General features: G+C 41.8%; 1 protein-coding gene across 1 annotated transcript in view; it reads left to right on the forward strand.

Moving 5' to 3' along the window:
* CNKSR2 (connector enhancer of kinase suppressor of Ras 2) overlaps positions 1 to 22,111 on the forward strand; it is a 372,341-nt gene that overhangs the window by 182,167 nt on the left and 168,063 nt on the right. Inside the window, exons 12-15 of the mRNA XM_066598620.1 lie at positions 2,202 to 2,335; positions 5,847 to 6,058; positions 12,844 to 12,933; positions 18,274 to 18,488. Coding sequence (XP_066454717.1) covers positions 2,202 to 2,335; positions 5,847 to 6,058; positions 12,844 to 12,933; positions 18,274 to 18,488 — 651 coding nt within the window. The remainder of the gene's footprint in view (positions 1 to 2,201; positions 2,336 to 5,846; positions 6,059 to 12,843; positions 12,934 to 18,273; positions 18,489 to 22,111) is intronic.

Here is a 22,111-nt window from a genome sequence, read left to right on the forward strand (position 1 = left end):
TCTTCCTGATTCCAATCTGACAATCAGATTAATCCCCGGCTCAGCAATCCATATAAAATAATCGGTGACTATAACATGTAATGTTGCACGCAAGAAAGGCAACCAAGCCCCTCTTGTATTTTTTTATCGAGTTCCTCTATCTCCACGTCCTCAGGCAGATGGTTCCATAGTCTCACTGCTCTTACAGTAAAGAACCCCCTTCTATGCCGGTGTAGAAACCTTCTTTCCTCTAGACGTAGAGAATGTCCCTTTGTTACAGTCACAGTCCTGGGTATAAATAGATCATTGAAGTGATCTCAGTACTGACCCCTGACACTTATACATGGCTATTAGGTCATCTCTGTCATATTTTTCTAAACTAAATTACTCCAATTTTGCTAACAAAACGGTGACACGAGGATCCTGGTTTGTATGCTTTTATGTATCCATACAGTAGAGCACCACACACCCAGAGTGTCCCTTTAGCATATGCTGGGCTACTATATATCAGCATACCTTTTTTTATTTCTATCTTATAACCATAAATAAAAAATCTACAGCACAGTACTGTATACCACTGTATTTCTGGCATGCATCCGGTTGTACACTTGAAAAAAATGGTGAACACAGCCTAACATTGACAGCAAAAGTCAGTACTGTAAAACAGACCTCCATAAGAGTGCCACCATGGTGACTCCACAACACAGCCAGTCCTGTATTTCACAAATCGGTCTGCAGTCCCACACCGGCCACTTCCTCTGCAGTGTTGGAGTTATTTAAGACCAGACCAGTCACTAGAGAAAAACATCTGCCCAAAACATAACTAATCCTCCACAACTAAAGACACATGTGGGCACATTTACAAACCTTTTTTATGTTGGTTTCTGGTGTACAAAAATTGCTAATTTTGTGCAGGTGGGTATCTGAATAAAAATTTGTGACTCTTCTTCATTCTGCACTGACACCACCACTTTTTTTTAAGGGGTCATGGGCACCCCAGACCCACATATTTATGTATTATTTATGGCAGAAGCTAGCGTAAATTATACCAGAAATTTACACCAGGTCAGACCTGGCGCATATTTCTGAGAAGGCAGAAGGAGATGCCAGGGATGCACATGATACATACAGAAGCCTGTGCCTCTTCGTGTATCAAGTGCACTTTTGCCAGGGGAAACTGTACTAAGCCTGGTGTTGGAAATACCAGACTTACGAAATTTCCCCCATTGTGTCCCAGGACCATGTTTGAGATCTATGACTGTGAACCTGGGACACTTGGCACTGCAGAAGGGAAAGTGTTTAATCCGTAGTCATCCTTTCTATATGCTACTAGATGGTATACACACAAGTGACTGGGTAAGACAGGGGTTAGTCAAGCCCCATCTAAGGGTTGTAGCTAGAGATGAGCAAGTACACTCGCTAAGGCACATTACTCGAGCGAGTAGTGCCTTAGCAGAGTATCTCCCCGCCCGTCTCTAAAGATTCGGGGAGGGGCGGGGGAGAGCGGGGGGGGGGGGGGGACGGAGGGGAGGTCTCTCTCCCTCTCTCTCCCAAGATTTGAAGCAGAAGTCATATTTTTGGTCAAAAAAAGTAAAAATGAAATTGAGTGTTGGTAACGTTTCTATGGTGGTAATCCAGCTTTTTTTTATTTTCCATTTCTTGAAAATGCTCTTTCCTTGGTTTCCCTATTAGTATGAGCATTGGATAATAATAAGCCTCTCTGCATACATTGCGTCTGTATACAGAACCGTACACTCTTGGTCTGCACTCTTTCCTTATAAGAATTGTAGTCCCTTGTACCATCTCACAAGAAAGATGACAGTTACTCTGGTCTGTGATTGTCACTACCCCGGCTGTTACTCGGTTAACCTTTCTCCATTTATATCCTGTACACCCGCTGGTAATGTATGTGTGGGAGGATTAAAGATGCCTTGAAGTCACTGCAAGTCACACACATTGCTTGAAGATATAATGAAAAAAGAGAGTAAACCTGCATTTACCGTATGTGGGCTCTGGTGTATTAATATACACACTATGTAGTAGACATTTTTTGCACTTCTGTCTTCCTTTATGTGATTTTCTGGAACAGTGGGAGAATACTATGCATTATTTAAGCACTTGCTTCACAATGTGTCAAGAAGAAGGTGTTAGCAGAATTTGTTTTGACTTGGGCTGAGAAATGCCAGTATTTTATAATAACTAGTATTTATATTTAATTACAGCCCCTAATACCGAGGAGCCCTACAAGTGGAGCTGCCACTCCATCAAGCACAATCAGCACACCTACAAAAAGGGACAGTTCTGCACTGCAAGATCTTTTCATCCCTCCACCTCCAAGTGAGCCCTACACACCGAGGTATGTTAAAGGTTAATGCCGGTCTTAGTATAATTTTCCCCGGTGCCCGATATGCCTAATACACGAAGAGGCGCACGAAAAGTTGCACATTTTTGCGCCAATGATAACTTTTGTAACTTTTTTTATTCTTACATTTTATTAATGCCCCCTATTTTTTTCGATGTAGTAGATAAAAAGATGTACTGATGTAAACCAGTCCTATGGGGACTAAAAGGACACTATAGGCTTCTCTCCAATGGATGAAGCCCCAGGGATATGTTTGGTCTGTACACTGAGACATATATGACAACCATAGGTCTCTGACCTGTTGTGAACAAAGCCGTATTCTTTTCCCCATGCACAAACATGCACCCCTAGTGAAGAAATTGCAGTCCAGCCAAAGCTATATCATGTATGCTATACACAGACCACTTTATTCGGATCCACAGACAACCCAATTTTTATAATGGGCTACAGATGTTAAATTAGGTAGGTATGGCAATAAATATCTCATGTCTATGAACAGCTTATTATGCAGATCATCATAAAGTTGCAGACTGTCACCATCACTGTTCTTGATAATGAAACCAGTGGTAGAATTTAATTATCACCCCTTGAAGCTTAACCCAGCTGAATGTATTCTAGCGCTTTAATAGAAATAAAAAAAATCTATAGAAATAAATCCATACAAGACTCACAAATTATTCTATGGAAGAGAACTTTTCATATGATTTAGTAAAAAATTGACTTATTCCTGCAGCAAAGACACCCAGCATGAGCAAATGAAAGTCTTTTTAATTTCTGCCCCTAAATGCTCATTCTTCCGTACACTAACTGTAATTAATCTAATGCACAAATCAGCAGAAGCGATACTGTAATGCTGACGAACACTTAAATTGTAACTGTGCTTACTCAAAACTTTTGACATGTCATGGGGACATGTCAAAAGTTTTCCTGGCTGCGGGTCCGGCTGTTGAGTCCCCGATTTGAGGTCACAGCAGCAGGACCCCCCCAGTAATCCAAGCTTTTAACTTGTCCCCATGACATGACCTGTCAAAAGTTTTTACAAAGTGCATTTACACATTACTCTATACATTGCTGGGTTGGTATCTCTTGGGTATAAAGAATTCTTCAGCGGCTAATATCTACTGTTAGGGGACTGTGAATGCTGCTTTTGATCCACACCGGTTTTGGAGCATTGCACGGTTACATTATATAAAATATGTCCTGCTGATAGGTTAATTGGTTTCCTATGACATTTACGGTAGCGTGTGGCAAGGAAATTAAATTGTGAACCCCTCAGGGGGGCCTTGTGTGAATGGTCACAATACTGCACAGCATTGCCGACTATTTTGGTCCTCCAGCTGCAATCAGAATTATTCAACCATTCATGACAAGTGTCTTTAGTACTCGGTGGAGCAACTTTTTGCTGTTATGACCCACTGCAGACGTGATGCATAACCAGACAGCAGCTTCTGACAGGCTTCCTGAGGATTCTTAACCCATTCTTCACGGGCAATGGCCATTAATTTCCCATTATTTTTGGATTTGTGTGTTGCAACCGCCTTCTCCAAATCCCCCTTAAAGATTTTCTGTAGGGTTCAAGTCAGGAGACTGTGACAGTGTTGAACTTGGAGAATTCAGTGTTGTATTAGTTTTGTTTTTAAATAGTTTTTGTTTTGATTTTTTTTTTATTTGCAAACAGCTGACTGTTTGTAAATATGTATGATTTGCAATGGGAATTAAATAATTTCGATTGCAACTATAAATAAGTAACAATAAATAATTAAATAACATTCATTTTTGTGTTATACAGTATACAATAAAAGTTATTAGTTTGTTGAGCACCCAAAAACCTCAAACTACAAAGGATTGTATGTATAGAATGTGTATATTTTATTCAGTTTTTTTTTTATTTGCCACAAAATGCTACAAACAAATCATTAAAATACACTCTGCTCTGTTCTTAGACTATGACCATATTTGTCATGCTGCGATGCCGTACAGCCCCATCCTGCCAATTGACATTTCTTTGACAATTAACTCCCATTCACTACAGCTGCAATAAAGCATGTACAGAGTATGGTCCTGTGCTGCATAAACGGCATGTGGCCAAAATCACAGCCAAAACCTCTCTCACCCACAACGGCTAGAGGATTTTGGTGGTAAAAGGGTAGTATTGCTGACAGGATCATCTGGCCACTGGCCCCCATAGGCCGGATGGGTTTTGGCCAATGCGTTTTATGCAGCATGGGACTGTACCCCTACCCAGTTGCACATCTAGGGAAATAAAAAACAAAAGTTAATGGCTACAAAATAATTTTTAAAAAATCACTAAATAAAAATAGATATAAATAGAGATGAGCGAGTATACTCGCTAAGGCACTTTACTCAACCGAGTAGTGCCTTAGCCAAGTATCTCCCCACTCGCTTCTAAAGATTCGGGGGGCCGGAAGGGGGAGAGCGGGTAGGAACGGAGGGGAGATCTCTCTCTCCCTCCCCCTCCCCCCTGCTCCCCGCCGCAACTCATCTGTCACCCGCGGCGGCCCCTGAATCTTTAGAAATGAGCGGGGAGATACTCGGCTAAGGCACTACTCGCTCGAGTAAAGTGCCTTAGCGAGTATACTCGCTCATCTCTAATATAAACCCATTATTCTGCTTACATTTTAAAGGATTGTACGAAGATGGACTTATCACCTATCCATAGGTAATAGGATAGGTGACAAAAGTCTGATCATTGGGGTCATCACTACCGAAACCCCCACCAATCCTAAGAAAGTCCCATGTCCCCTTTCTCTGTCATTTCTGGGATGCTTCTCCCACCCACAGTGACATCACAATGAACACAGCGCTATCTCTGGCAGTCCCACTGAAAATGATATAAGCATATGCTGTGTTAAAGGGCTTTTCCAGGGCTAAGCAATGAATGACACATACTCAGGATAGGCCATCAACAATTGCTCACCGGGGGATTGTCGCTCTGTAGCTTTGCTGATCAGCTGATTGAAGTCACAGTGACGTTTGGATGAGCATTGTGACCACTTAAGTCCATACCAGACACAGCGTCTTACATTGATTTTTACTTGAATGGAACGGAGCTGTTGTCAGACCATGCAACCGATGAATATAATGTCACAGGCCTGAGAAGGGCATTGTGCTTACCCAAGCATAATGGCCTCAAATCAGGTAATGGGTGGGGATCCTGAGTGGTGGACCCCTACGAATCAACCATAGTTAACTATACTGACCATAGGTCATTGAAGGTTTAGTCCCCCCCAAAATAACTTTAAACGTGGTTATGTAACTGAGGTACTGTAGTCTTCTTTTAAAGGAATCTGCTACAAGGCTCCCAGATAAACTAAAATCTAAATTTCAAAAGCTGCAGGCTTAGGGGAAAAACAATAATAAACTCTTCCATAGGATAGTATTACTAGAACACCAATGCATGTATCAATGTTACTAATTGCAAAGAGCTATAATGCACTTGCCTATGTTCTATCCATATGTTTTTAAAATGGATTTTTCTTTTAAGAGACGAGAAAGGCAATTTGCCGTGTGAAGATGTGAGTCGTCATTTAGTTGGAAAACCAGTATCAAAGGGGTCGGAGTCTCCAAATTCATTTCTAGACCAGGAATATAGAAAACGTTTCAACACCGTAGAAGAAGATGCTGTTCTTTACTGCTATGAATATGATAAAGGAAGAACCAGTATGCAAGGTCGACGAGAAAGCACTCCAACATATGGTAAGAGCTCCTGGTCAATGTGTGCGTCAATTACAGTAACATTTCTTTATTAGCACATTCCAATCAGGGGACACGGAAAACATTCAAGAATGTTAGTCTACACAGAATGAAACTGGAGGAAAGAAAAGCTTTCCTATTATTTTTAGCATGAGATGCGGGAAGTGACACAGTAGTTACATAGTGCTGGTGGTGTATATCGGACCAGTCGTATGTGAGCAAAATTAAGATTTATTAATAAAGCCTTTGAGCCAGTTACCCAGGCATGGTCTGTGCCAGGGGTGTAACTATAGGGATACAGGGGATGCCGTTACACCCGGGCCCAGGAGCCTTAGGGGGCCCATAAGGCCTCTCTTCTCCATATAGGAAGCCCAGTACTATGATTAAACCATTATAGTTGGGGGCCCTGTTACTGATTTGCATTGGGGCCCAGGAGCTTCAAGTTACGTCTCTTGTATGTGCCAACACTGGTATATTGCACAGTATGATCGGTTGTGTTTAAAAAGTTAAAGGATTAGCATTGCATATTATGCTAATACTAACACGTCAGAAATACAGGAGACCTTCCTAGGTCATATTGCATGATCCTTAAAGTGAGATTCTGGTTTCAGGGCAGAATTCTGTCCTAAGAGGGAAGGGGGGTATTTTACCTGCAGTTGCTCTTTGCTGCGCCTCTTAACTTCTGGTACCGTTCCCAATTTTCAGCCGTCCAAGATGGGTGCAGCAATTTTTTAACTATTTAATGCAATGTGCATTGTTCTCTGATAAGCCAGCGCTGAACCCATGAGCAGCTTTGGCCAATCAGAGATCACGTATAGTGCATTGGTAGGGATTAGGTAGTCTGAAGACTGTATTAGCCATCATAGATGGATGAAAACAAGACCTGGAACTGAAGGATGAGGGGGATGGCAGGCAGAGAACAACTGCAGGTAATATACCCCCACCCTATTCAGTCCTTGGACAGAATTGTGTCCCAAAAACCAAAGTCCTTTAAAAGAGGTTGGCTAGCCAACAACATTAATTACCTATTTAACGTTGGTCTGACTGCTGGGACCTCCACCAATCAAGAATTAGGGGGTCCTGATTTCCCCTTGTGACTGGAGTGGTGGTCATGCATGCACACTATTCAGTCTTTGTGGGACTGACAGAGATCGCAGAGTGCGGAAAGATGTGTTGTATTGGACAGAACCAAGATTGTGGGTGAGTGGGTCTTGAGTATACTGCTTGCACAGCACAAGCGGAGCCTTGGAAATGGAGGCATTGTGATAAGTGAGTACATTAGTAATTATTAGCAAAATATAAAGCTTGGGTAGGCTACTAGAAAAGTTGCGAGAAAGTGCAGCTTTCTAAAGAGCTTTGTAAGTGATTTTTTTTGTATTTATGCAAAAGTAGACAAATATTGTGACTGAAACATTTCTTTTGTAACAAATAATTTAAATGTGCAGGCGCGAATGGCGAAAATGATTTTTTTCCCATTGCTCCACAGAACAGGTTAATGAGTTATTGAATGCATTACATGTTCCAGAAATGGGTTCCTATATTAACTAGAACTACAAAATACAAAGTGTCATACAGCTATATTAACGAAAAAATAATGTTACAACTGCTGGACCACAAAAGGGAAAACAGTAACTTGTTCTTAAGGCTAAAATTAGTTATGTCACTAATGGGTTAAAAATGCATTCAAGGCCTTTGAGTTGTGTGACAAATATATTTACATGAGACAGGAATTCAAAATCTGCTATAAAAAAATTTTGGGAGTGTTTTTCCAATTTTAACGTGACTACTAAGGGGGTCTGAATAAAAATGAATAACTATCATATATACAAACCTAAAAATAGGACCCCCCCCCCCCCCCCTTCCTCCTGCAAGGCAAATGGTCACCTGTATGTGGCTGATGGGCCTACATGTTTTGATCAAAATATACGATAAGAACCTTGTACTTTTATATGGTTAGTATTCTAGATGAGCGAGTATACTCGCCAAAGGCAATTGCTCGAGCGAGCATTGCCTTTAGCGAGTATCTCCCCCCGCTCGAGACTGCAGGTTCGGGTGCCGGCAGCGGGCACGGAGCTGCGGAGGAGAGCGGGGCGGAACGGAGGGGGAGATCTCTGTCTCCCTCTCTCCCCCCTCGCTCCCTCCTGCTGACAGCCGCTACTCACCGCTCCCCCGCGCCGGCACCCGAACCTGCAGTCTCGAGCGGGGGAGATACTCGCTAAAGGCAATGCTCGTTCGAGCAATTGCCTTTAACGAGTATACTCGCTCATCTCTAGTTTAGTATTAATAACTGTCCTGCATTGTTAAGGTATTACATGTGTATGAGTCCTGTTGGCCTGTCTTTTTGATTTTTTTTTTTGATTTTCTCACTGCAAAATTGTGAGTTTATGTAGATGGTGGCTTTTGAGATGGCAAGTTTGATGCTCCCTGTGATATACAGTAAAGATTGCTACTTGGAATGAGTCCTAATTGATGGATGCTTCACCAGACAGGACATCCCAACGTGTTCCCTTTTGACGCTTTCTGTCTTGGAGATTCATTTTGATCAGCAATCAGTAAAACAATTCGGAGGGCAATGCTTAGATATCTGATCCCGAGTTTTATTTATGCGCCTCAGCATGTTTTACTGCATTTTTTTCAATATCGGAAGTATTTAAAAATAACTTGTACAGCGTTCTCATTGGCTGTGCTATATGAGAAGATTTTAATGACTACAATCACACTGTGAGTTCAGGAAGAAAGCCTAAACATTTTCAGAAGAGTCATAGAATGAACTAAATAAATCCAGATGTCATTATTTTAGTTCGCCAGACGGGTTGAGGAACAATATTCGCATGTAGTTCAATGCTGATAATTGAATAGAATTGTTATTGAGAAGTATCTTTTACATTTAATAAGCACCATATAATTTCATCAAGCTACATATCATCTGCTGCCTGTCGTAACGATGCCTACAGGAAATGACTAGAGGAGTGCCAATCATTGGGTCGAATATATTTTTGTATAGATGTACATGTATTAAAGAACCAGTTAGGTAGGATATATATATATATATATATATTTTTTTTTTTTTTTTTTTTTTTAATTGGACAAAATTAAAAGGCAGCAAAGACCGTGTTTCAAGGACAAAACCTCTTCCTCAGTTTTTGGCTGGGTTAAAGCACAATCATAGCTGTAAGAGAATGCTTGGTCACATATCCTACCTTCTCTAGCAGCTTGACTCTGTCTCCCCCCCCCCCCCCCCTACATTCAGCCAAATTCCACCCACTACCGATAGCCAATCGCTGGAAGATTTTGCTAGTAAAATGGCAGTTTTGCAAGCAAATTCAAGTAGCTATCAACTACCGCAGTTACCGTAGAAAGTGGCCGTGGCTTCAGTATCCACAAGAAGTGACTCAATCATTGACTTCTACCAGTTATTGTAAATCTCAGAAATGTGTTGCCTGTAGATAATGTATCTTATAATCCTAATATAGATCAATAGAAAATCCTCATTGGCATGTGTGTAAGTAATTTTAAAAAAATGTATTACTACTATCTTAAATTTAGACATCGTAGAGGGGTCATCTAGGAAGGGAGGTACTTTCCCGATCTATTCCAGGTCCAGGGCTGCTTGTGCTGCCAATTCTGACCCAGTTCCGACACTGGATAACATGGAATACCCAAAGATAGAAAATTATGCGATCTCTCTCTCTCTCCCTCCCCCCGCTCTCCCCTGCTCATGGCCGCAACTCACCTGTCACCAGCGTCGGCAGCAGAACCTTTTCCGAGCAGGGAGATACTCGCTAAGGATTGCTAAGGACACTACTCGATCGAGTAATTGTCCTTAGCGAGTATGCTCGCTAATCTCTACTCAACACTTTTCACTTTTATTTTTCAGTCAAATTAGCTGTAGGACTTGTTTATAGCATGATGATCTTTAGTTTCCTTTAAAGGGGTTGTCTCATGAAAGCAAGTGGGGGTTATACACTTCTGTATGGCCATATTAATGCACTTTGTAATGTACATTGTGCATTAATTATGAGCCATACAGTAGTTATTCACTTACCTGTTCCGTTGCTGGCGTCCCCGTCTCCATGGATCCGTCTAAAATCACCTCTTCTGGCGATTTTAGACGCGCTTGCGCAGTCCGGTCTTCTTGTTTTCTCAATGGGGCCGCTCGTGCAGGATGCCGACTCTGTGTAGCTCCGCCCCGTCACGTGCCGATTCCAGCCAATCAGGAGGCTGGAATCGGCAATGGACCGCACAGAAGCCCTGCGGTCCACCGAGGGTGAAGATCCCGGCGGCCATCTTCACAAGGTGAGTATGAAGACGCCGGACCGCGGGGATTCGGGTAAGTACTAGATGTTTTTTTTTTTTAAACGTCTGCATCGGGTTTGTCTCGCGCCGAACCGGGGGGGCTATTAAAAAACAAAAAAACCCGTTTCGGCGTGAGACATCTCCTTTAATACCGTTATAGGGTATTTGTGACTTTTTGATCACTTTTTATTGCGTTTTGGGAGGCGGATGAATGAACAATAGAAAATTTGACTTTTTTTTTTCCCCGTTTTTTTTTCACGCCGTTCGCCATCTGACATGACAAACCTCATAATCACATATAATGGGTGATTACAAACGCAGAGATAAACGTATGACATATTTTTTTTTTATATTTTTTTACGTAATAAAGGGGTTTGTAGAAAAAAAATGGTTTCTTTTTTCTTTATAAACTTTAACATTTGTTTTGCAAATATTTATTTTCTGTTAAGGGGACTTGAGGATTGTTTGATCTCTGGTATACACTGCATTGCTTATATAGTGTAGTGTACTTTTGACAGCTCAGCAATCAGAAACTGCCAAAGGCAAGGTCTAAAAGGCTGACATGCATAGCAGATCCGGAGGTCCTTATTCAGGAAGAGCCCCCATCTCTTCTTACCTGGTTATACACTGTGACAGTTATTGTTTGTGACATGTAAGGGGTTAAATGGTCAAAAGCAGAAGCCCTCCTCTCCTGGACATTAGAGCAAAGGTCTGTCTTTCAGTAGACAGTGAAACCTTGGCCTTTGACGACATAGGACTCCCTATGCTGGCCTTAGACAAGGCTGTCATGTTTTTACGGTGTCAGTCTAAGGCCCCTTAGTGACTGCTGTAAAAACACGTACGGCTGGTCATTAAGGGGTTAGGCTATTTTAATAGGCCCATTCAAGTTGCTTGGCCTGCATAATTTCACACAGCTTCTGACTTTCATGTGGTTACGAACTTCTTGACGATTTCTAATCTTATCATTTGCCTCCATTACCCCACTTATTGTCCCTAACGTGGCAGAATACTGATCAGTAGACCTATTGCATTGTGTCATGGTATTTTTCCTCTTCTTTAGACCATTTTTTCCATGATTACATAGCTCAGAGTCCATCATTTGGCACCACAAATTTTCCAGTTTTACAAATCGAGATCCTTATGTCTCACTCCCTTATGGATGATACACAAGTATGCCTTTCCATTTGTGCTGAAGTGTTTGTGCATTTTCTTAAGTTTTTTTTATCAACCTACTTGTATAACACAATCGAATCCACAAACCATTTACTATAAAGCGGTTTCTTTTGTTGACATCACTTACAAAAATTGGCAGAAATTCCAGTGATCATTCCAATGTAATATATAAAAACATGCAAAGATGTTCTTACCTCCTTCCTAGTAGAATTTAACATAATGTCTCCTTCCAGTCCTCACTGTTGATTTTCACAGATGGTGTTTATCCTTAAAATAACAGTTGAGTTTTCTAAAAGAATACACAGTCTTTCATCATTTTAAGTGACTATTTTGTCTGCCTGGGTCTTGTTCTCAAACTTTAATTTACCACGGTTGGAAATGAATACCTTTTCTCTTTGAAATGAGCATCATCCACCGATATTCTCTTTCGAAACAAAGTTGCCAGATAGAAAAATTATACCAACAGTTGCTTAGTTGTAGTAAATCATACATTTTAATGTCAGTTTTGCCCGAGATCATAGTTTACTGAATTTTTAAATGAGGCCTACAGTGTTGTTCGAAACGCCTGCTCTTTCACCATTGGAGTTTACCTGTAAGGAAATTAGAAACGTGACCCCAAGAGCGTATCAGAAAAACAAGCAAGCAAGTTTTCTTCGGCTCATTTTCTATGTGAACGCACATTAGAATGGGAAAAGTGAGCAATCAAAACAACTACAAATGTGGCAAGAACATCGGTGCTAGACTAGCTGGGAACAGGATTTGCAAAAACAGCCAACCTTGTGGGTATTCTTAAGCAGTGGTGTAGAGAATATACCAAGAATGGTGTGATTAGAAGAAAACATCCAGTGAAAGGGATCCTGTGGTCCTAAACCTCTCATCACCAAAAGGGGTTAGAGGAGGATGTTAAGAATTATTCTGACAAACAGGCACATTTAAGGAGATTGCAGCCGACTACAATGATGGTGTTCCAACTAACATATCTAAACTTCTTTCGAAGGCTAAAGGAGGGCCAAAACACAATACTATATGGATGTCTCTAACAAAGTGACCGTTTAGCGTAAATTCATTAAATAATCTGTAATTTGAATGTATATAGAGGGTAGCTAGTAGTAATCATAGAAGAGGTTTAGTTTATAAAAAGCAAAATGTGCCTTACCCCCCACCTCCCCAAAATGTTCATCCAGAGGAATGCAAAAAACCCTAATGAGGTAGAAGCCAATTTCAAGATTCTGTTTTCAATATTTTCTCTTTGCCTTCATTATCTGCACCTATGATTTTTTTTTTTTTGGAATAAAACTTTTTCTTTTTTTGCCATGTAGGTAAGTTGAGGCCAATATCTATGCCTGTAGAATACAACTGGGTTGGAGACTATGAAGACCCCAGCAAGATGAAACGAGATAGTAGGAGAGGTAAGTCAAGTGTTGTGAACAGACATAACATTACATGAACATGTAAGGCATTGCGTGGTCCTAGTCAGTGTTGAGGTAATAGAAGAAGAAAACCAGGTGGAGCACCCATAAGAGTAGGTGAAATGTGAATTGCATTGTATCATACGTCAATCGATGGAAATCGGTTATGAGTGAACCAAAAATGAAGGTACAGCCAGCTCAGAGGAATGCTTCACTAAGAAAGTGGTGTGGCACACCCTTTCACACCACACTACATTTATGTTCTGGGTGTGCAGGGTTTGTATGGAGTGGGATCGGCAACTGATATCTCTCCATACATAGCGGGTGTCCGTTACTTTTGACAGCTGGCACCCCCTCACAACACCTGTGATCAGCATGAATGCTGAGCGCATCTGTTAACCCCTTAAATGCCCTGATCAATGTTATGGGGTCTCAAACGGCCCCCCGCAATGAGATTCAGAGATGCTGTTTGGTGGTTTGCATGGCAGGCTGAGGCCTTTTGAATGCCCCCAGGGCTGCTATAACTGTGGTACATTAAAACATGATTCACTGTTATGTAAAAGTTTGTTGTGAGAATTTTGGGGTTTCAACACCTGTATTCCCCCCTTCCCCCTTTTCCTTTCTGTACCCAATCCTTAGTTTATAAATAAAGAATTTATATTAAAATAAAACATGGTATAATGCATACTATGGTGTTGCGTTATACTGTACGTGTGATCATAAGTTCAAGTCCCCCTACGGGGACAAAAAGAAAATGTTGTTAATTAGGAAAATGAAAGGTAGTAGAAATTGAACCAAGCCCCACCCCTTTTCTTAGATTTATAATGGAGTCAAATAAAAAATAAATATATATATATATATATATATATATATTTGGTATTGTTGCATCCTTAAATGTTTGATTATATCAAAGTGTATAAACGTTATGTCATTTTTGCCACGATGTGTACGTTGTGAAAACAAGACCCCCAAATGTGTCGGAATTGCATTTCACTCCACTTAAAAATGTTAAAAAGCTTTTCAGTAGATTACATAGTACCATTTAAAAATACAATTCGTCCCACAAAAAACAAGCCCTCATACAGCTACGTCAATGGATAAATAAGAGCTACAATTTTTGAATCTGGGGAGGATAAAGTAAAAATGAAGGGGAAAAAAGGGCTGCTTCCTTAAGGGATAAAGGTGAATTTCCATGTTTAGGTCCTGCATTCTTTGCTGATCTCTTAATATATCTTTAGAGGGATTGCAGCTATTCCTAAGCACAGACCCAAATCGCCATTGAAACATTGAATTAGTGTTGTATCAGGACAACTTAAGGAAATTCAATCTAAGTTGAGGGTGGACAAATCTATATATTAGCTTATACAGCCCATTAGCCACAGAATTCGCACAAAAAGGACAAAGTGAAGTAAATATACGGCTCTTGGTCCTAGGCTTTAACCACATACTATAAGGTGAGAATTTAAGACTCCTGCATTCTAGCAGGCGCAGGCCGAGTGCTTGGCCATAGAGTTAGCTGAGGACCCCAAGGAGAAGACCAAAGTAGTTTAGCCATTTCTGTCTTCTCTTTTCCAGCTTACATAGCTCTGAATGAGCGCCATGCAGTGAATAGAGGAAGTAGGGGTACTGTTTTCTCTATTGCAATCGGTGACTATGTAATCAGTGGCGACCCCCAAGTATGGTAGAGCTGCTGGGTTTTAGCAGACTCCATCCCAGCTCTGCTAGTGATCAATGTCGTCATATTTGGTATCCTATATAATATGTATGTGGTTGCATAAGTGTGAACACTAGAGATGAGCGAACGTACTCGTCCGAGCTTGATGCTCGGGCGAATATTAGGGGGTGTTCGGGATGCTCGTTTCTCTTAACGAGTACCACGCGGTGTTCGGGTTACTTTCACTTGTATCTCTGAGACAGCGCGCTTTTCTGGCCAAGAGAAAGACAGGGAAGGCATTACAACTTCCCCCTGTGACGTTCAAGCCCTATACCACCCCCCTGCTGTGAGTGGCTGGCGAGATCAGGTGTCACCCGAGTATTGAAATCTGCCCCTCCCGCGGCTCGCTACGGATGCATTCTGACATTAGTTCAGGGAAAGTGCTATCGTGTTGGAGCTGCTATAGGGAGAGTGTTAGGAGTTATTATAGGCTTCAAGAACCCCAACGGTCCTTCTAAAGGCCATAAATCTTCTGTATATGCGCTCAATGGGGCCGGCGGCAGCAGCGCCGACCCCATTGAGAACATATAGAAGACAAATCCTTCTTTTCTGCCACAGCTGTAACAGCTGTGACAGAGAAGAACGATGTTTGCCCATTGAATTCAATGGAGCGGCAATACAGCCGCTCCATTGAAAGCAATGGGCTGCCGGCGTGCGCGGGGTGAATTGTCGGGAAGGGGTTAAATATATAAGCCCTTCCCTGCAATTCATCCAGAAATGTGTAAAAATAAAAATATATACCGGCGTATAAGGCGACGGGGCGTATAAGACGACCCCCCAACTGTCACCTTATACGCCGGTAATATAGCGGAGCAAAGAATAAAAAGCATTACTTACTTCTTCTGACGTTCTGCGGCGCTGCTGCAGGATGTCGCTCCCTCCTGGTCCACGGCAGACTATTGCTTTCTCTACGAAAGGCTTTAAATCCCTGCCTCCAGAAACACATGTGCCTTCAGCCAATCACAGCCAATGACAATGATGTCATTGAATGGCTGTGGTTCTGGAGGCGGGGATTTCAAGCCTTTCGTAGAGAAAGCAATAGTCTGCCGGGAACCAGGAGGGAGCAAGAGCCTGCAAACACCAGGAGGGAGCGACAGCCTGCAGGAGCGCCGCAGATCGTCTGAAGAAGTAAGTAATGCTTTTTATTCTTTGCTCCACTGTATTGCCGGCGTATAAGGTGACAGTTGGGGGGTCGTCTTATACGCCCCGTCGCCTTATACGCCGGTATATATTTTTATTTTTACACATTTCTGGATGAATTGCAGGGTAGGGGTTATATATTTAACCCCTTTCCGACAATTCACCCCGCGCACGCCGGCAGCCCATTGCTTTCAATGGAGCGGCTGTATTGCCGCTCCATTGAATTCAATGGGCAAACATCGTTCTTCTCTGCCACAGCTGTTACAGCTATGGCAGAGGAGAACGATCTTTACGCTGACAGTGCGGGGGGGGAGGGGAGCACTCTTGCCGCTATTGTGGCTTAATAGTGGGACCTGTGAACTTGAGATGCAGCCCAACATGTAGCCCTTCGCCTGCCCTATCCATCACTGTGTCGTTCCCATCACTTTGTAGAATTGCCCAGATTTTCACACATGAAAACTTTAGCGAGCATCGGCGAAATACAAAAATGCTCCGGTCGCCCATTGACTTCAATGGGGTTCGTTACTCGAAACGAACCCTCGAGCATCGCGGGAATTTCGTTCCGAGTAACGAGCACCCGAGCATTTTGGTGCTCGCTCATCTCTAGTGAACACCCTCTTATATTCAGGGATGTGGTTGTGTTCAGAATTAGCCAACCACATTAAAACCCCTAATAAATAGTAGACAGTACACAACTGCCATTATTTACAGTGATTCTGCTTTGCCCCATATAAAGTTCAGCTCTTCTGGTAGGATTTCCTGACATTTTCTTAGTTGCATTTTTCAGCAAAAAAAAGTTTACAACACATCAAAGGGATCCAATTGCTGAAAGTTATCAGTCAGGAGAGGGAACCCACAATTTACAAGGAATTACATATACCATGGAACACAGTGAAGACTGTCATCAAGAAGTGGATTAAACTTGGCACAATAGTGATTATTACCAGGATCAGAAGAAAATTGGTCCAGGGGACTGCCAAGAGGCCTACAGCAACCTTGGCCTGAAGAGGGCAGTACACATGAGATGCCCTCGCTAGCTGACAAATTTGTAGTATTTTTGCAAAGATTACAAAGTCAAGATGTGCCAGACTGATAAACACCTACCCAGAAACATTGAATGCTGTCATAAAGTCAAAGGAGACCTTGATAAAGTATTTGATTTAGGGTGTGCACATTTTTGCAACCACAATATAATTATATATTACAATTATTTTTTCCACATTTATAGCGGTTCATTTTTAAAATTAGTACATCTACGCTAAAATAAATAGTAAAAGGGTTCCTAAGTTTGTTTAGGATGTTTTAATATATCATTTGTATAGTCTTGGATTACAGGGAGCATATGGCAATGGTTTTGTGTATGTATGTGTATATATATATATATGTATATATATATATATATATATATGTGTATATATATATGTGTGTGTGTGTATATATATATATATATATATATATATATTTTTTTTTTTTTTTATTTTATATATATATATATGTGGAAAAAATAATTCTTTTTTGGGGGGGGGGCTAAAACTAAAAGAAACGGGAAAAAGTCAGTGAAAAAAGCTATTAAAATACCCCTATATGTCACAGGGAAAAAAAAAAGGCAACAAAAATTTATTTTGGTAGCTGACAAAAAATAAGGCAGTAAAACCACCACATGGGTAAAATCCCTAAAAAGTGTCTGATCCTTAGGACCAAAACACCCTGGTCTTAAAGGGGTTAAGTGTCTGGTCCTCTAGGACTAAAATACTCTGGCCCTTGAGATGATAAAAAATAAATAGAAAACATATACTGTGGTTTGTTTTTTTTTGTTTTTTTTTTGCAGTGATCCAATGTATAGGAAAGCCCAGTCAGATGGGGAGCTATGGCTACATTCAGCACATGCTAGGAGCTCACCTGGCTGTGAAGAGAGCCTTATCTGTGCCCTCTAGCCTGATTTTCTTCCTATTGTACTGTACATTTTAGTTATTTTCTATGAAAAATCCATCCCATGGAGAATAACGAAACCCTATTACTGTGTATAACGTAATACTAATTTCAGATTCTAGAAGTATGAGAATTGCCGTCTCACATAAATACCTGAACGTAGCGGCGTGTTGTAAAAACTATCACAACTGCCATCTGATGAGCAGCAGAGCGGTGTTAAGGAAGACATATACTTCACGTTGTCTTTGCAAAATGTTACATTTCACAGATGGCCTCAAGGGCCCATAATTTTTGGTTCTGATGTAATCTTTCATTGCTTGAAATACATTTAAACTGTCTGGTAAATACAGTCCTCACGTACAATGAGTGCAATTCCAAAAGCATCCTTTGACATAGTGCCCTATGGGAAGAAGTCATTGCAATTTATTTGTACCTGAACATGAATGCAATTTTCTCTAGTCTGCACTAGGGCAATGTTATGGTAACAACTTCTCCAAAGTTTTAATTTATCATTGGTTTCATGAGGTCCTTGAAGTCTTTCTTTCCATTTTGCTCAGAAAGTTCCCTACTTCGGTACATGAGCAATGACAAAATCATTCAGGAGGAGTTTATGATGCAAAGAAACACCAAAAAGGACACCGGGAAGAAATCGAAAAAGAAAGGAGAGAAAAACACCAGTCCAACTCATTATGGCATACTTTCTGGAGCACAAATGGACTCCTTGAGACAGGAAGTCGTCAGTCCATCGGTAGCAGATACAGCTTCATATCATGTGAGTAGCATGCTTTATTTCTTCTGGATTTTTGTTGTATTTTTTTTTCAATGATTTACGTTTTTAGCATTTAAAATGCATGTTTTTTTTCTGAATTAATTTGAGGATCATTGGAAATGTACATAAGATATAAGAGTTGTAATTCTGCATAAAGTAGGCTTGATTACTAGAGATGAGCGAGCACCAAAATGCTCGGGTGCTCGTTACTCGGGACAAAATTTTCGCAATGCTCGAGGATTCGTTTCGAGTAACGAACCCCATTGAAGTCAATGGGCGACCCGAGCATTTTTGTATATCGCCGATGCTCGCTAAGGTTTTCATTTGTGAAAATCTGGGCAATTCAAGAAAGTGATGGGAACGACACAGCAACGGATAGGGCAGGCGAGGGGCTACATGTTGGGCTGCATCTCAAGTTCCCAGGTCCCACTATTAAGCCACAATAGCGGCAAGAGTGCCCCCCCCCCCCCCCCCGCACTGTCAGCGTAAAGATCGTTCTCCTCTGCCATAGGTGTAACAGCTGTGGCAGAGAATAACGATGTTTGCCCATTGAATTCAATGGAGCCAGCAATACAGCAGGTTCCACTGAAAGCAATGGGCTGCCGGCGATCGCAGGATGAATTGTCGGGAAGGGCTTAAATATATAAGCCCTTCCCTGCAATTCATCCAGAAATGTGTTACAATAAAAATATATACCGGCGTATAAGGCGACGGGGCGTATAAGACGACCCCCCAACTGTCACCTTATACGCCGGCAATACAGTGGAGCAAAGAATAAAAATCATTACTCACTTCTTCTGACGTTCTGCGGCGCTCCTGCAGGCTGTCGCTCCCTCCTGGTTCCCGGCAGAGCATTGCTTTCTGGACGCAGGGCTTGAAATCCCCGCCTCCAGAAACACAGCCAATCACAGCCATTCAATGACATCATTGTCATTGGCTGTGATTGGCTGAAGGCACGTGTTTCTGGAGGCGGGGATTTAAAGCCCTTCGTAGAGAAAGCAATGCTCTGCCGGGAACCAGGAGGGAGCGACAGCCTGCAGCAGCGGCGCAGAACACCAGAAGAAGTGAGTAATGATTTTTATTCTTTGCTCCACTGTATTGCCGGCGTATAAGGTGACAGTTGGGGGGGTCGTCTTATACGCCCCGTCGCCTTATACGCTGGTATATATTTTTATTGTAACACATTTCTGGATGAATTGCAGGGAAGGGCTTATATATTTAAGCCCTTCCCGACAATTCATCCTGCGATCGCCGGCAGCCCATTGCTTTCAATGGAGGCGGCTGTATTGCTGGCTCCATTGAATTCAATGGGCAAACATCGTTCTTCTCTGCCACAGCTGTTACAGCTGTGGCAGAGAAGAATGATTTGTCTTCTATATGTTCTCAATGGGGTCGGCGCTGCTGCGTGTGATCTGCGATTTCTATGGCCTAAGAAGGACCGTTGGGGTTCTTGAAACCTAAAATACTCCTAACACTCTCCCTATAGCAGCTCCACCAAGATACCACTTTCCCTGAACTAATGTCAGAATGCATCTGTGGGGAGCCGCGGGAGGGGCAGATTTTAATACTCGGGTGACACCTAATCTCGCCAGCCACTCACTGCAGGGGGGTGGTATAGGGCTTGAACGTTGCAGGGGGAAGTTGTAATGCCTTCCCTGTCTTTCTATTGGCCAGAAAAGCGCGCAAATTTCTCAGGGAAGAAAATGAAAGTAACCCGAACACCGCGTGGTGCTCGTTACGAGTAACGAGCATCTCGAACACCCTAATACTCGAACGAGTATCAAGCTCGGACGAGTATGCTCGCTCATCTCTATTGATTACCTATTTGGACTCATGTTGGGCTTGAAGCTGTGCTCACACTGTGCATTTTGGTGAACTTTTGTATGTTTTTGATCTGTTTTGATTTTTTTTCTTCATCGCACACCAGAAGTTAAATAGAGGATATGTATAGAGAAAATAAATATTTTTGTTATCTACTTCTTATTTTGGCTAAAAGTACATCACAATTGAAAACTGCAACGTGTTAACATGACTGAAAGGTGAGGGTTGCTTTCCCCCCACATTTTGGATTAGGGGGAAGAGTAGCATCTTTCTTATAGTCAGAATTCATCTTTCATGGAGATGGAGATGTGGTGGTGACCACCTCAGTGTGAAGATCGAGACCAGGGTGATGTCACTTTATCAGCCCTGCTACATGCTAATGCTGGTGAATGCTCACTGTCATTTCGGCACAAGTGCTTACTGTGACACATCTCCTGCTTTGAGGGATGGATTAGTGGGTTGGCATGTGAGACTGCCCTGCCAGCCAATCACCATCAATCTGTGTATATGCCAGTCCCTCCTCTGAGGGTACCGGTTATACTCCTTTCTCAGTTGTCTAACTTGCTGTTTTCTCCATTGCATACCTGTCTGACTCTGGTCTATTTCCTGGCTAATACTTCTCTAGCTCATGTTTAACTCTGTCTGACACCTGTTTGGGATCTGGTTTTCTTCTGTCTGCTTTCTACTCTGACTCCAGTCTGACTCAAGTCTGAGTCCTGGTTTACTTCTATCTGACTCCTGTTTACTTCTATCTGACCACTGTCTGATTATTGGCTTTAGACCTGCTGGAATGATACAGTCCATGGTTCCTGATCCTGACCTGTTTATCAAGTTAAGTCTGCTTGGTGATTGCTTTGTCTGGGGTGTGGATACATCTCACCCCTGTAAGGCTTTGGTCTACATTTATACTCCACCTAATCTTTACCACATTTCCCATTCCCAACCAGAGAGAGTAAGGGTCACCTCTGGTTCTTGACATGGGACCTTCCTTATGAGGGTGATGGCCCTTCTTATAGGCAGGGCTCTCTCATATCAATTGGTTACGATCAGTTTACCTGATTTCCCCTCTTTAGTTTTGTTATATATATTGTGCGTTGCCTATGCTCGTATACATTGTGCTGATATACGTCCAGTTTGGACATTGTATTAATGGCCAATCGGGCCTTATGGGCCCTGGATTCATGTAACCAAGAAGAGGAGAATGCAGTTTCTCCCTCTTTCAGTTTTTTCTATCTCTTTCTGTTTTCCTCTCTCCTTTCTGTCTGGGCAGACGAGTTTGTCTCTAACACAGCACTAATGGCACACCAGAAATGGCCCACCTACTCAGTAGGAATGAAGAGAGAACATTTGCATTTCTAAAAGACACAGAGGTTGACAGACCCCCAAAAAGTTATTTAAAGACAAATTGGGCTGCACTATATCTAATATGCAACTACAATTTAACAAGGGTAAGATTTCTCTGGATGGAAAAGGTCTAGAAATGTAGCGCAATCCTGCTCCCCTTTGCATAAGAACTTTACAGTGTCCCTTTAACTACTGTACATGAGCAGGAAACCTTAGTAGGTGAATTCAGATCAATATCTGCTGTCCTTCCAGTGAGGAAATGATTAATGGAGATCAGAAATAATTAAATTGCTGCCTTTAGTTTACCAGAACTTTTATTAATTTAGAAACTTCATCAACTTTATAATTTTATAACTTTTTTGCTATTGTTATTCATATTAGTGACTTGGAGTCTGAGGCTATAAAGACAATCCCAATCTTCCTTTTTCAACTTCTGACTGATATACACGATACCAAAGGGT

The sequence above is a fragment of the Eleutherodactylus coqui genome, chromosome 4 (genome assembly GCF_035609145.1).
Source record: "Eleutherodactylus coqui strain aEleCoq1 chromosome 4, aEleCoq1.hap1, whole genome shotgun sequence".
Classification (NCBI taxonomy): Eukaryota; Metazoa; Chordata; class Amphibia; order Anura; family Eleutherodactylidae; genus Eleutherodactylus; species Eleutherodactylus coqui.